Here is a 12,763-nt window from a genome sequence, read left to right on the forward strand (position 1 = left end):
TTTTTAATTCCGATCACACAAGGAATACCGCCATGAAACACCCATTGCACATAATTACACTGCTAAAAATCTTTGGATCGCGAAGCGTGCGCCATCCGCCGTCGGCTGTCTGCTGGCCTGCACCCTACGGGGTGTCGCAAAGCGATGCGCCGGTGCCGAGCGCCCGGGTCGAAGTGTGTCCGCTCGGTCCCCGTGATTAGCAGACCAAATGCCACGCTAATTCCCGAACAAAAGCATCGGACGGCGGCCATCCTTTGATAGTTGATACCAGAGAAATTCCCTTTGAAACATGTTCTCCCACCCCCCCCACCACCCACCCATCCTGTAGTCCTGTAGCATGCCACTGTCGTGGTCACACCGAACGGTAAGTGACGCCTCAGTACATTTGCAAATGCTGCTTTAAACCATTTGTTTTAAATGCACTCGCACGCGAAACACTGCACTATCTTCTCAGGTGCGTGGGGAAACACATTATGGCAAAAATACATCGGGCTGGAATATCGTTTATAAATTGAAACCAAGATAAATGAGGGCAGCCTATAGTGCCTGTATGGGCTGCTGAAACACCTACGTCCGTGTGTCCCCTCAGAAGCTACTTTCACCCCTAACTTTCCATCCAAGATAACATGCTGTGCTCTTACTTACTTACGAAAACACCCGTAGTGCATTTACAAATTTCGCCTCACTCTCCGTTATGTTCACACTTACCTTACTAACGATTGAAATCGCAAGAGTCAAAGGCTTTTGAGGAATAACACAATACTGCATCTGCTTGGCTGCGTCGGTCCAGGCTCTTAGCATTAATGTCTTTAAGAAGCTACAGCTAACAGGACTAGTCTGTTCAAGCATAAATTTCAGCTAATTCCGCAGTGTTCACTGCGGTAGGTGCGGACCCTGTTGTGGCCTCTAGGCATGGGCAACTCGCCTGCCCATCCTGCTTCAGAGGTCGAGCGTGCTGTGCACGTGGCCGGTGGACAGCTCACACACCCGTACCACTCCTGTTCGCTACGAGGGATGTGCAAAAATAAAAACTACTTAATGGGGTAAACGTATTTTATTTTTCGACATAGTCTTCTTTTAGACTTATACACTTCGTCCAAAGCTGTTCTAATTTGTTGATCCCTTCCAAATAATAGGAATTGTCCAAGTCTGCAAAATAGCTATTAGTTGCTGCAATCACCTTCTCATCTGAATATAGTCTTTGTCCTGCCAGCCATTTCTTCAAATTGGGGAACAAACAGTAGTTCAAAAATGGTTCAAATGGCTCTGAGCACTATGGGACTTACCATCTATGGTCATCAGTGCCCTAGAACTTCAGCTACTTAAACCTAACTAACTTAAGGACATCACACAACACCCAGTCATCACGAGGCAGGGAAAAGCCCTGACCCCGCCGGGAATCGAACCCGGGTGACAAACAGTACGAGGGAGCCAAGTCTGGTGAATTGGAGGGGGGGGGGGGAGATGTGAAACGAGTTGGAATCCTGTTTCCATTAATTTTGCGACACACAACTGCTGAAGTGTGTGCTTGTGCATTGTCGTGATGGAAAAGGAACTTTTTGCGGTCCAATTGCTGGCGTTTTTCCTGCAGCTCGGTTTTCAGACGGTCCAATAACGATGAATAATATCCACCTGTAAGAGTTTACCCTTCTGCAGATAATCGATTAGGATAATCCCTTGCGAATCCCAAAAGAGAGTTGTGCAGATAACCCCAAAACAGAGTTGCCATAACCTTTCCGGTCGAAGGAATGGTCTTCGGCTTTTTTGGTGCAGATTCTCCCTTGGTAACCCATTGGTAAGATTGTTCTTTGGCCTCAGAAGTATAGTAATTTATCCATGTTTCCTCCACAGTGACGAAATGACGCTTAAAGTCCTGTGGATTCTTCCTGAACAGCTGCAAACCATCCTTGCAACACTTCACACGAGTCCGTTTTTGATCGAGCGTGAGCAATCGTGGAACTCATCACATCTGAATGTCTTTCTTGACCATTTTCATCACGAAAACTTGTACAACTAGCCTAAAATTTTCTCCCTCATTCCCTTACATAACCATCTGTCAGAGCTGCATCGCCTTACAAAAGGCACAATCAATGGTGAATTTTGATGACAATTTGGTTCTTCCTGTGTGTGGGAATTGAATGACAGAACCCCCCTCAGAAGTGGGGGAGACTTAAATTGTCAATTACAGCTATTTGTTTCTTACTCACAAAAGTCAACAGGTAGCTGATGGATACAATACCAGCTTCAAACTATCGTTTCGAGCTATGCAAGCAATGTGAATACACAAGCACTTTTTTTCAATTTTTAGCAGCAAATTAAAAGTTGATTTATGAACAGCCCTGGTATCGGAAAATTTAAACAATATAGTCAGTCACTACTCTACATGGATTGCCAGGTGGTGACTCAAGCCTCCTATCTTCCTGAGTATGGGTCCAGGAAATTACCGCAGGCTTAGCTGTCTGACACAGTGAAAATAATGCAGACAAGGCCACTGTCAGGATAGTCCACAGCCCTCTACCCACTCTTTTTCCCAGTGTTGTTTTTCCATCCCTACATAATACATAATAACCTCTGGTAGCAAGGTTTCAAAATCATAACAGGAAATGACGATGGCAGTGTGTGCAATTCATGTCCTGGTATGTAATGCTATTTAATCACTCAGCTTTCGTGACAGTAAGTTCTTTCCTGCCTCATATATTCGTGTTTTAATTGTTTTTGTTGTTGTTGTTGTTGTTGTTCTTGTGATCTTCAGTTATTGTCTATCTATCTTTGAGTAAGTGATCCAGTCTACATCCATTTGATTCTGGTTGCTTGTAGTCAAGCCTAGGGTTTCACCCAAAATATTTACCCAGTATACGTCACCCCATTACAAAATTAATAATTTCTTGATTACTATCAACTGATTCCTTTCTTGTCATATTGTGCCCATATGATGATCAGCATCTTTCTGTAACACCACATTTCATAACTGTTCTCGTCTTGTCTGATCTTGTTTCACCCACTTCACACTTCATACCAGGCTCTACTCTAGGCAGAGTCTTCAGAAACACTTATTTCAGACTGGTTGTCAGCAGTTTCTGCTTTTCCAGAAATTATTTCCTTAGTATAATCTGTCTCTATGGGCATTTGTCAACTAATGGTTACAGCACGAATAGCCCCCACGGTAGTAGTTGAAATCTAATTGTAGATGACCTTTCAGGTGCACGTGTACGAGGGAGACGCTCCCCACGGGGTTCACGGGCTGCACCCCGGCTCCCTGTGGGGTGGTGCACACCACACGCAGCTGCTGCACCACGTGCCGCACCAGCAGCACCAGCACCACCAGCAGCAGCAGTTGGTGATGATGGACGTGCACGGGCACGGCCACCCGCAGTTCCCACTGCAGCAGCAACAGCTCACCTTCTTCCAGCCGCACCACTACCTCGAGCTGCAGCAGCAGCACCAGCAACATCACCAGCACCAAGCACAGCACCAGCTGGCACATCACCAGCAGCTCTTCCAACAGCCTCACCAGCCGCCCCCGGGGAGCCCCCTGGGGACAGTTCCGCCCACCTCCCACGGTGCACCTACACCCCCGGCAGCTGCTACCGCCGCCTCCCCTGCGGCGGCCTCCGGCAGTTGGAAGGCGAACGAGCTGCGCCGCCCTAAGACGTACAACTGCTCGGCGTGCAACAAGTGGTTCACCAGTTCGGGACACCTCAAGCGCCACTACAACACCACACTGCATAAGAATGCTGTCAAGCAGAGTGGGCAGCCTGATCCAGCAGCGGCTTCTGGTGAGTATGGCCGTACGGGTGGTTGTTGGGTGAATGTGGTTCAGTTTGCTAAGAGACTGGTGGTAGAGACACCATCATCCGAATGATCGTAAAGGAGAGTGGACACGTCTGTGTTGTCACACTTCCAGATGACTATATCTTCACGTGTTCTGATAGCAATCCTTGTCACTCGAAACTTAGCAACACGAGCTGTCACGTAGGTAGTTGAAGGGCTTTGACACTTAGAAGTGAGTAGTAGTGTGGCATTGCACAATCCTTCTATTACTACGTTGATTATTCTAAATTCCTGGTTGTTCTGCGGTTTTGCAGCAGTAGCAGCTCACCCAGATATTGTGAAGCAGTGTTCCACACGATCACATTCATATCAATCTCGGGAAGAAACAGAAGCACCATCCTTGACTTTGTTGGCTATCGTTTCCCTGCATACCTGTATAGACTCACATTTCGACACAGAGAAACACGCGTGTCTGTGTATGTGTGTTTGTGTTCCTTTTTGCATTGTACAAATGTTTAAATAAATGTATATACAGCCGTGACAATTTCCAGTGCTGTGACTTGATTTGGTGTTATTGTAGATCTAGTTGAAGTTCTGATCCAAACCATTCCACTGCATCAGGATTGCATACCCACTGCTCAGAAATAGGATTCCACTTTTTGAAATAAATACCAATCATAATGCCTAGACTTTGTAACTTGTGTCAAATGATCCAACCAGGCCTTAGCAGACTGGTAGATTTCCAGTATTAGGTCCCTCAGAAAATATGTGATTGTGCCCGCAGGTACAACCAACCACCGCTCAGCTGCATCCTCTCCGGCATCTGCCCCCAGCCCCGGAGGCGGTGACGATTCCTTTGGCAGCAGCAGTGGTGGTGGGCGCATCACACCCCAGCAGCAGCCACCACCGGCTCCAGCATTAGCTCAGGTGTCACCTCTTCAGCAGCAACAGCAGGCACCGCCCCCTCAACTACTAGGACAACCACCCCCAGTGGCTGGTGGAGGGGCGGGTCTTACGCTCTTCCCACACCAGTTGCATACCTTCCAGCAGCAGCAACAACAACAACAACAACAACAACAACAACAACAACAACAACAACAACAACAACAACAACAGCAGCAGCAGCAGCAGCCGCCACAGCAGCAGCAATCACAACAGCAAGTGGTGCCGGGGCTAGGAACGGACCAGTTCTACAAACCCCACAGCAATGGTTGCGGACTCGACATACCTCAGCATTCCCAACAACAACAGACACAGCAGCAGCTGTACCAGCAACAGCAGCAGCACCTTCTTCAGCAACAGCTGTACCCCCACCTGGCACAGCATCACCCAAACGCGAACACCCCCCACGTTTCTTCGAGCCTGAGCGCCGCCGGACCAGTGCCGACGCTGATCCCGCTGGCTCGGGGGCAGAGCCTGGCTTCTTCAGGCCTCCCTTCTGGTAGCAGTGACCTGGAAGGCCTGCGGCAGTACCACCCCTTTGACGGGTTGTTCTCACTGCCTGGCTTTGCACAGCTCCACCACCAGCCTACATCCTTCGGGCAGCTGGTAGGAGCTGAAGGGAACGTGGGGGGGACCGAAACCACCACCGTTACTGCCAGTGCCGACGACATCGGTGCTGACATCGACGGCGATGACGGCGACTTGGACAACTCGACTGCAGGGAAGGTCGGTACCTCCTTCTCTGGCATCACATCTAGTGGGTGCCAGCTGGACCTGCTCGAGACACCGTACGATGAGCACAAGTATGTCACAGACGCGATAGTTCCTGACCTGGGGAGTGAGATAAAGTTCGAGACTGAGGAAGTGACGAGCCCTCTGGAACTACCTCGGGGAGATTTCAACCTCAAGGAGGAGTTGGGTTACGAGCAAGAGGGGAGAAGCCCTGCAGAACTTCCTCAGGTGGGGTTCAACCTCAAGCAGGAGTTAGGGTGTGACCTACCGTCACCGGTACAGACTCCTTGTTCTACTGTGGAAGAAGCAGACAGCCAACAGTTGGAGCCACAGCCACTGCTCCTGATGCTGACAGCTGCACCTTCTGTGGCAGCACTGGAAGCCATCGGTGAGGGAAACCCGGTCAGTGTCCCGACGCCACCCCCGGCGAGGAGCACACCGCCGAGACAACGGCGGCCCGAAACAGTTAGTGGCTCGGCCGACTCCACGACGCCACCTGCATTCGACTCTTCTGCTCGCAGCAGTGCTTCGGGGTCCTTCGCCCACTCCACAGTGTCCGGTGGGCCCCAGCACAAGTGTTTCGAATGCCGTAAGGTTTTCAACAAGGCGTGCTACCTCACCCAGCACAACAAGTCGTTTCACTCGGGTCACAAGCCTTTCAAGTGCAATCGGTGTGGCAAGCGCTTTGCCACGGACGACCTGTACCAGGGGCACTGTTCCAAGCATGCTGGGGATAAACCGTACAAGTGTGAATTGTGCCCGAAGCAGTTTAATCACAAGACCGACCTGCGCCGCCACATGTGCATCCACACAGGTGACAAGCCGTATGCGTGCCACGTGTGTGGAAAGGGCTTTATCCGCAAGGACCACATGCTCAAGCACTGTGAGACACACTGGCGCAGAGTCCCCGGAGCAGCTCAAGGTGTGTCTCCACGGCGCTATGGTCAGGTTGTGGTTGCAGCACAATAAATGTAAAGAGCAGACACCCGAGCTTAGACTACATTTACCTGGGACTACAGGTATCGGACATTGGGTGTATGCTGAGGGCTGTCTGCCTCTGACCCCACAATATTTGGGAGCTAGATTACCTTGAACACAAAGGTATTCTGAAGCTTTTAACATGTATGAAAGTCGATTACAGTCTTGGACATTGTAAGTGATCGGATATGCAAAAGTATAAAACTGCGCAAGTGTTTTTTTTGTTTTGTTTTTGTTTTTCCTTCCTCTGGTGGAACAGCATCTACTCTGATATGTGAGGAGATATATCCTTCTAGTAACTTTACTGCCTGTAGGGCTCTTATGTCTGAGGAAGATACTGCACACTGGTGTGGAAACTAATGTTCCACTTACGCATGGACAAGGTTATACTTAAACTGTAGATTTTGATCTGGCTTGCTCACAAGCCAGTCTGTTCCTTGCTTCATGAGGAGTTACATACTGACAACAGCATTTTCTGCTGGCTGTGGATAAATTGATTTCACCTCATCTGTTCAGCCGATACAATTGTAAATAGTGTCTGTTACTCAGGTGGGACATTGCATACCTTAGTTTGTATGAGCTATGCTATAAATTGAGAGAAAACATCCGTCAGGTATGTGGTTAATCCCCCAGTGGCATCATAGATTGTGAACATACCGTTTTTCTTGCTCAACTAGGAAAGTGTGTTACTCTGTATCTTGAAGACAGTTGTGAAATAAGTCAAATGGATACAAAAGTGATGACTCTCAAACAATATTGCTGGTGCCCTTTCCATTCTGACAAAATCTTTGTGTGTGTGTGTGTGTGTGTGTGTGTGTGTGTGTGTGTGTGTGTGTGTGTGTGTGTGTGTGTGTGTGTGCGAGATCACTGACAGATTATTTTGTGATGCAACTAGACGTGTCGAGGACAGGATCTTGACTTAGACTATGAACTTGTGCAAATGTGACAACTATATGAAGTATGGTAACTCTATAGTGAGTTTTCTATTGTTCCTGTACATGAGATTTTCCTAATAAGTATAATGAGTTCAGGCAGAAAACACACACTTTACAAGCTTGTTTTAAAGCTAACTTCTGACTCTATGCTTTTTTAAAGAAATAACAGTAGGTGTATACATTCCACCTGTACAAATTTTTCCTTTGTTGTTAAGAATTGTGTGAAATAATTTTATTACTATTATTCTGTTGCTATGGATACACACATTTTTGAGAAATAATTTATTTTTTAGCATGTTCCCCTATTTACCTGGGGTCAAACATTATCATTATTATAACATCCTTCACAGGAGGTACTGTTTTGTAATTTATGCTGATGTAAATTCTGCAGTTGGACAATATTGATAGTTTTAGTATAGTTCTGTTTATTGTTAGTATATATATTTTTTACGAAGAGTGACATTGTTTCTTGCTTCATTGAGAGGCTTGTTGACAGTTTTGTGGGTTGTTCCTGGCCAGTATCAGCTTGTAGTAGAGTCCTCCTTTCTTAGTAGTTTGGACTGATTGGCAATGCTTTCCATGATAGATGCTTTGATGACTGCAGAGCTTTGTTCTGGGCTGAAGGGTGGGAAAATGTTTCATTGTGTGATCTAGTGATCTGGGTTGAGAACAAGTTTGCACAGTTAGGAAGAGCCCCTGCCTGTTGATTAATTCACCCACACTAGTTCAGAGCTGTCGTCCACAATGACATTTGTGGATGGGTGCCCAGCTTCCATTGTGTATTGTTCCTATGTCGTGTTTATTGTCAGAATTATACCAGTCACAGTTTTATACTCATTTTATAGGGTCTTTATTATTGAGACCTATGAAAAAGGCCTTTGTGCCGATTTACCAGTGGGGGAGAAAATTAGAGAATATATTGACCTGGTGAGTACTTACTTCCTCCCAGGTATTTATGATTAAAATTATTTATTACTTATAAATTGAGATTATTTTCCATTTCTATATTAAAGACACAAGGTTCCTGAAGAACATCAGGGATTTTATTTGTAATTTTTATTGTTGTATATAGCATTAAAAATAGAGGGTTTATCAATAAATACAGAGTTTAGTAACATTTTTTCTCTGTTTCCTTAAGGTTTCTTAATAAGTTTATCAGTAATGTGTTTTCGACCTGGAAAAGGATTACTGGGCCAAGGAAATGTGAAGGTCCTCAATGCTTTGAATATGAATTAGTGCACAGTTAGAGAAGCTTTGCTGAATAAATTTCAAAAACAAACTGATCACTTTCCTAGTAATTCCAGACTGTCTTTCGGATCTTTATTTTAATTGATATTAGTATTTAGTCTGGTTCTCCATCCTATAAAGTCAAATTAGTTGAATTGCTGCCCCAGCTCTTGGTGCTCTAATGTCAGATCAGCCTCTCTCCACATAATTGTCTGAAATGAACAATCAATAGAGACTTGTTTGAAGGCCAGAGGGTGATAGGGTAATCATTTCAAAGGAATGTGGTCTGCTTAACTTCCTGAATTCGCTTGCAAGGCTTTAAAGATATATTTCAATTGAGGAGTATGAAGTTTTAACACTAATTCGGGAATGAAGGGTGTCAGTGATGGTATATTTCAGTGAAGGGTGGTGTCCGCATTTACAATCGTTGTTTCACTTAAACAGTTTTGCCAAGCAGACGAAGACACGACCTCACAAATGTTAATTGGTTTTGTTCTGACCTGATCTCTTCTCTAGAAGCATGTTTTGTGAACATGCAAGGTAATCAGGCTGGCTGTGCATAGCTACCCCTTCCCATTCCCCTTTCAGCAATTGGCTTTCTGTCGTGTCAGCCAACTGCCAGTACATACAGTCCTCTGAAAATAGCCTATGCAGTTTCGGCATTAACATGAGGAATGGTATGGTGGGAGGTAGCAGGTATCCTATCTGCTTCTGAATTAGTCTGTTCTGATCCATTTCTTTTCATATAAAGAGGCCTTGACAAGATTCAGTTTTTTCTAGCAACAGTGGGGAGATGAATTTGAATGTGATATGTAGCTGGTGTCCAAAAATTTTCAGAACTTGCAGTACAAGTAATGAAATAAACTTCCTAGTGCCTGTAAATATTACATATATTTGTGCACTGATTTTTTTAGCTTGTACCGGAACATGTTGGGGTCTTATTTTTGATGTAGACTAGCAATTTCAAATAGTTGGGAGTGGCATCATATACCTGTTTCTACTATACTAGTTTTTTAGCATGCAAACAGCCACATTATTTTGGAACTATGACAAATAAAATGCTCAACTGAAAATGAGCATTCAAATATTACATATAGAAACGAAAACTGCCTTGCTGTACAATACTAGTTGCATCAGAAAAGACACAAGAAACATTAACAGGCTCCAGAAACTTTATTTCACTAAAATTCGACATTTGCATGATCGTCAAAATAGCTTATAAAACATGTGTCCATCATTCATACTTACCTCTCCTCTGTTGCTCCTCAGTGCTGCGATTCTGAGTAGTTGCTTTGTATCAAATTCTGATTGTCCAGACCTTTTGCTTAGGAATTTCGTATTTCAGCTAGGTTTCTTCATTTTTGTTGGTGTATTTTTCAGTAAGGTGACAAGTCCTTCCACCATGGGTTTTTCTTGGAGAATTGCAGGTCATTTCCCGACTCTCTCCCCCCCCCCCCCCCCCCATACGCGCACACACACATACAGGAGATTATGAAGAAATTTACATAAAATCGTACATTCCCATGCTGTTCGGTTTTTTGTTTGGCCGATCCCTCTGTGGCACAAAGTGTGTCACCTGCTATTCTACCTCAATGCATCCAAAGATGACATATCTTAATAGTAATAAACAATAAGATGAATTCAGTTTTACAGCAATACAAGAATGAAATGAAGATGTTTAGTAGATACATTAATGGTGAAACGATATTTTTTATGTTTGAAATCCTAATGGTTATAATTATATTGTCATTTTTTTGTAATTGTGATGTTTTTAAAAAGAAATATATATGTACAGCCTAATGTGACGTCTACTTAGCTGTCTCTCACCTTTTCCCACCTTGGTGTTGTTGCTTTAAACCAGAGGAAAAAGCTGTGCAGGAGGGTAGTTTTGTTCTCCTTCTCAAGAGACACGGAATATTCTCTCTCTCTCTCTCTCTCTCTCTAATATCAGAATTCTAGGGACGCTATTTTCAACATGAAATCATCTGAAATCAAATGGGCAGGCATGGTGTGTAACTTGTAACGAAGCTATAGTATGGACTATTTAAGAGGGTTAGGAAATACAAACGAATGTTATTAATCAGCTACACTTGACATACATTAATGCACATACAAACAACACAAAAACCACATAATATGAACATCATGTTAAGCACAAAAAAATTAAAGTGCCCATATCATATACATGACGTCACACAAAGTTTGTAAACAGTATGCTGTTATGATTTGTTGTGCATTTGTGAACATACAAACTATTAAATACACAATGTAGCATATTGTGACTCGTATTTGTTTTTGGTCATTATGGTTTTAGGGTCTTGTTTCAAAAAGTAACTAGCAAAGTATTCATAACCTCTGAGGGTGAGGGTGTTTGCAACACTTGGAGATGAAAGTTGATGCACAGAAACTTGCCTCAAATGACAGCCTAATATCCATGGAACTAATATCACCAATACACAATATAATTATGTGCTTTATGGGAATGTGCAGAAATTTGAGATACTGAAATCACCATTGTTTTATATACCTGCGTCAATGATTTTGAAGACATATATTATGCTCCAGGAATAATATTTGGTAAGAGACTGAATACTTACTGTAGTGTCCCAAAAATTGATATCCATTATATTTTTAGATGGTTACTTTGATACAGAGAAGGAAAGCGATTTCATTGGAATATGGAATTTGATTAACAACACAGAGTTCAGAGGAGTAGGTAGGTTTAAGTTGTTTGAGGAAAAGTTGTCAAAATTGGAGAATTTCAATCTGGAAATGCTCTGTGCTCACCTTATCGTTATGGTGGCGGTTTCCCAGTATACACGAGGTGTAACTATTGACACTTGTTCCTTGAAATCAGCCAAAAGAAAATGAAGCCATCATTCTTTACTTGAGCGCCTTTCCTGTTCTGGTGAAGTTGAATGGTACAAGTACGTTATCAATGGTTAATGAAAAGAAACCACTACTTCTGTACTTTCTAGTATACCATGATTGGTTTTGTTTAAAAGAACATAAGGTTACCTGCAGTTGAACAAAAAATAAGAGCTGTAGTAGTTAAACATTTAAATTTTTTACAACTTGCATTGTTAACAGTTTTCGTAACAGATCCCCCATAGAGTTGTGCAAACATCATGAATAAAGACGGCAGTTACATCATGTTCAAGGCAAATTTTGGAGCATGACAGTAATACCAACATTTTCAGCCGTGTGGTGAAAGCACGGCATGTGCCATGTGCAACCAACTTGACATGATGTGCACACTCGGCTAGAACAGAATAGAATAGAATAAAATAAAATAAAATCTCCAGACAGCAACGTCTCATGCGAGAGGTAAACGCTTCAATACACTGGCCGACCTCAACCGAGTGCAATTTATCGATTGTGGGATATCGTAATCGTTAAAACTACAGATAACCTTAATTTCGATTTGTGAATGGAAAGCAGAACAAAAGAACTATGTCTTACAAAATGGGAAAAATTTCAGTGCAATGACAGTTGTATCATTAGTCAAAACGGACTCTCCCATTATACAAAACGAATGTAAATCGTATGCGATATAATGAGCATTAGTTGCCATGATACAGGATGAACGTAACTAATGAGCAAGCGTTAGTACATAGTCACACTTTCGTTGAAAATTTGAGAGTCGAAATAAACAAACTGGGTTTTCTTGATGTTGACGACGGCAGATTCCAAACAGTGATGGCGGTGGCAGCGTAAACCATCAATAGATGGGGCTGCATCGGCCTGCTATTGTTGTCACCAGCTAAACTTTAATTCAAATAGTCGCGAGAAAATGTAGCTGCACAGGGTTATTCCAAATGATGGAGCCATTTTCAAAAAATGTATGTATTCAAGTAGTTATTTTAAATAATGGAACCATTTTCAAAAATTTGTATTCAAGTACAAATCCAAAATGAAAAGTGGAAGTTTCCAGGTTTTTGGCGGGCGGGTGGTGAAGATTTTAGAAGCGGCCGGTAGAATTCGCACGGAATACGCTCATCATTCCGTTTCACTGTCAGTGAGATAGCGACTGAGGAGCACAAAGTTTTCTGCGTTCTTGAGTTCGGAAAAAGTGAGTCGCAAATTGTAGTGCACTGGGCATTTCATACCAAATTCAGTATTCAACCACCAACTTCCATTAGCATTAGCCGTTGGTTTAAGCAATTTAAGCATACTCT

The 12,763-nt window shown here is 43.6% G+C and overlaps 1 protein-coding gene across 1 annotated transcript in view; it reads left to right on the forward strand.

Annotated features, from left to right (window-relative positions):
* LOC124719882 overlaps positions 1-10,328 on the forward strand; it is a 30,959-nt gene extending 20,631 nt beyond the window's left edge. Inside the window, exons 6-7 of the mRNA XM_047245063.1 lie at positions 3,200-3,776; positions 4,556-10,328. Coding sequence (XP_047101019.1) covers positions 3,200-3,776; positions 4,556-6,414 — 2,436 coding nt within the window. The 3' untranslated portion in view covers positions 6,415-10,328. The remainder of the gene's footprint in view (positions 1-3,199; positions 3,777-4,555) is intronic.
* The last annotated feature ends 2,435 nt before the right edge of the window (positions 10,329-12,763 follow it).

The sequence above is a fragment of the Schistocerca piceifrons genome, chromosome 11 (assembly GCF_021461385.2).
Source record: "Schistocerca piceifrons isolate TAMUIC-IGC-003096 chromosome 11, iqSchPice1.1, whole genome shotgun sequence".
NCBI lineage: Eukaryota > Metazoa > Arthropoda > Insecta > Orthoptera > Acrididae > Schistocerca > Schistocerca piceifrons.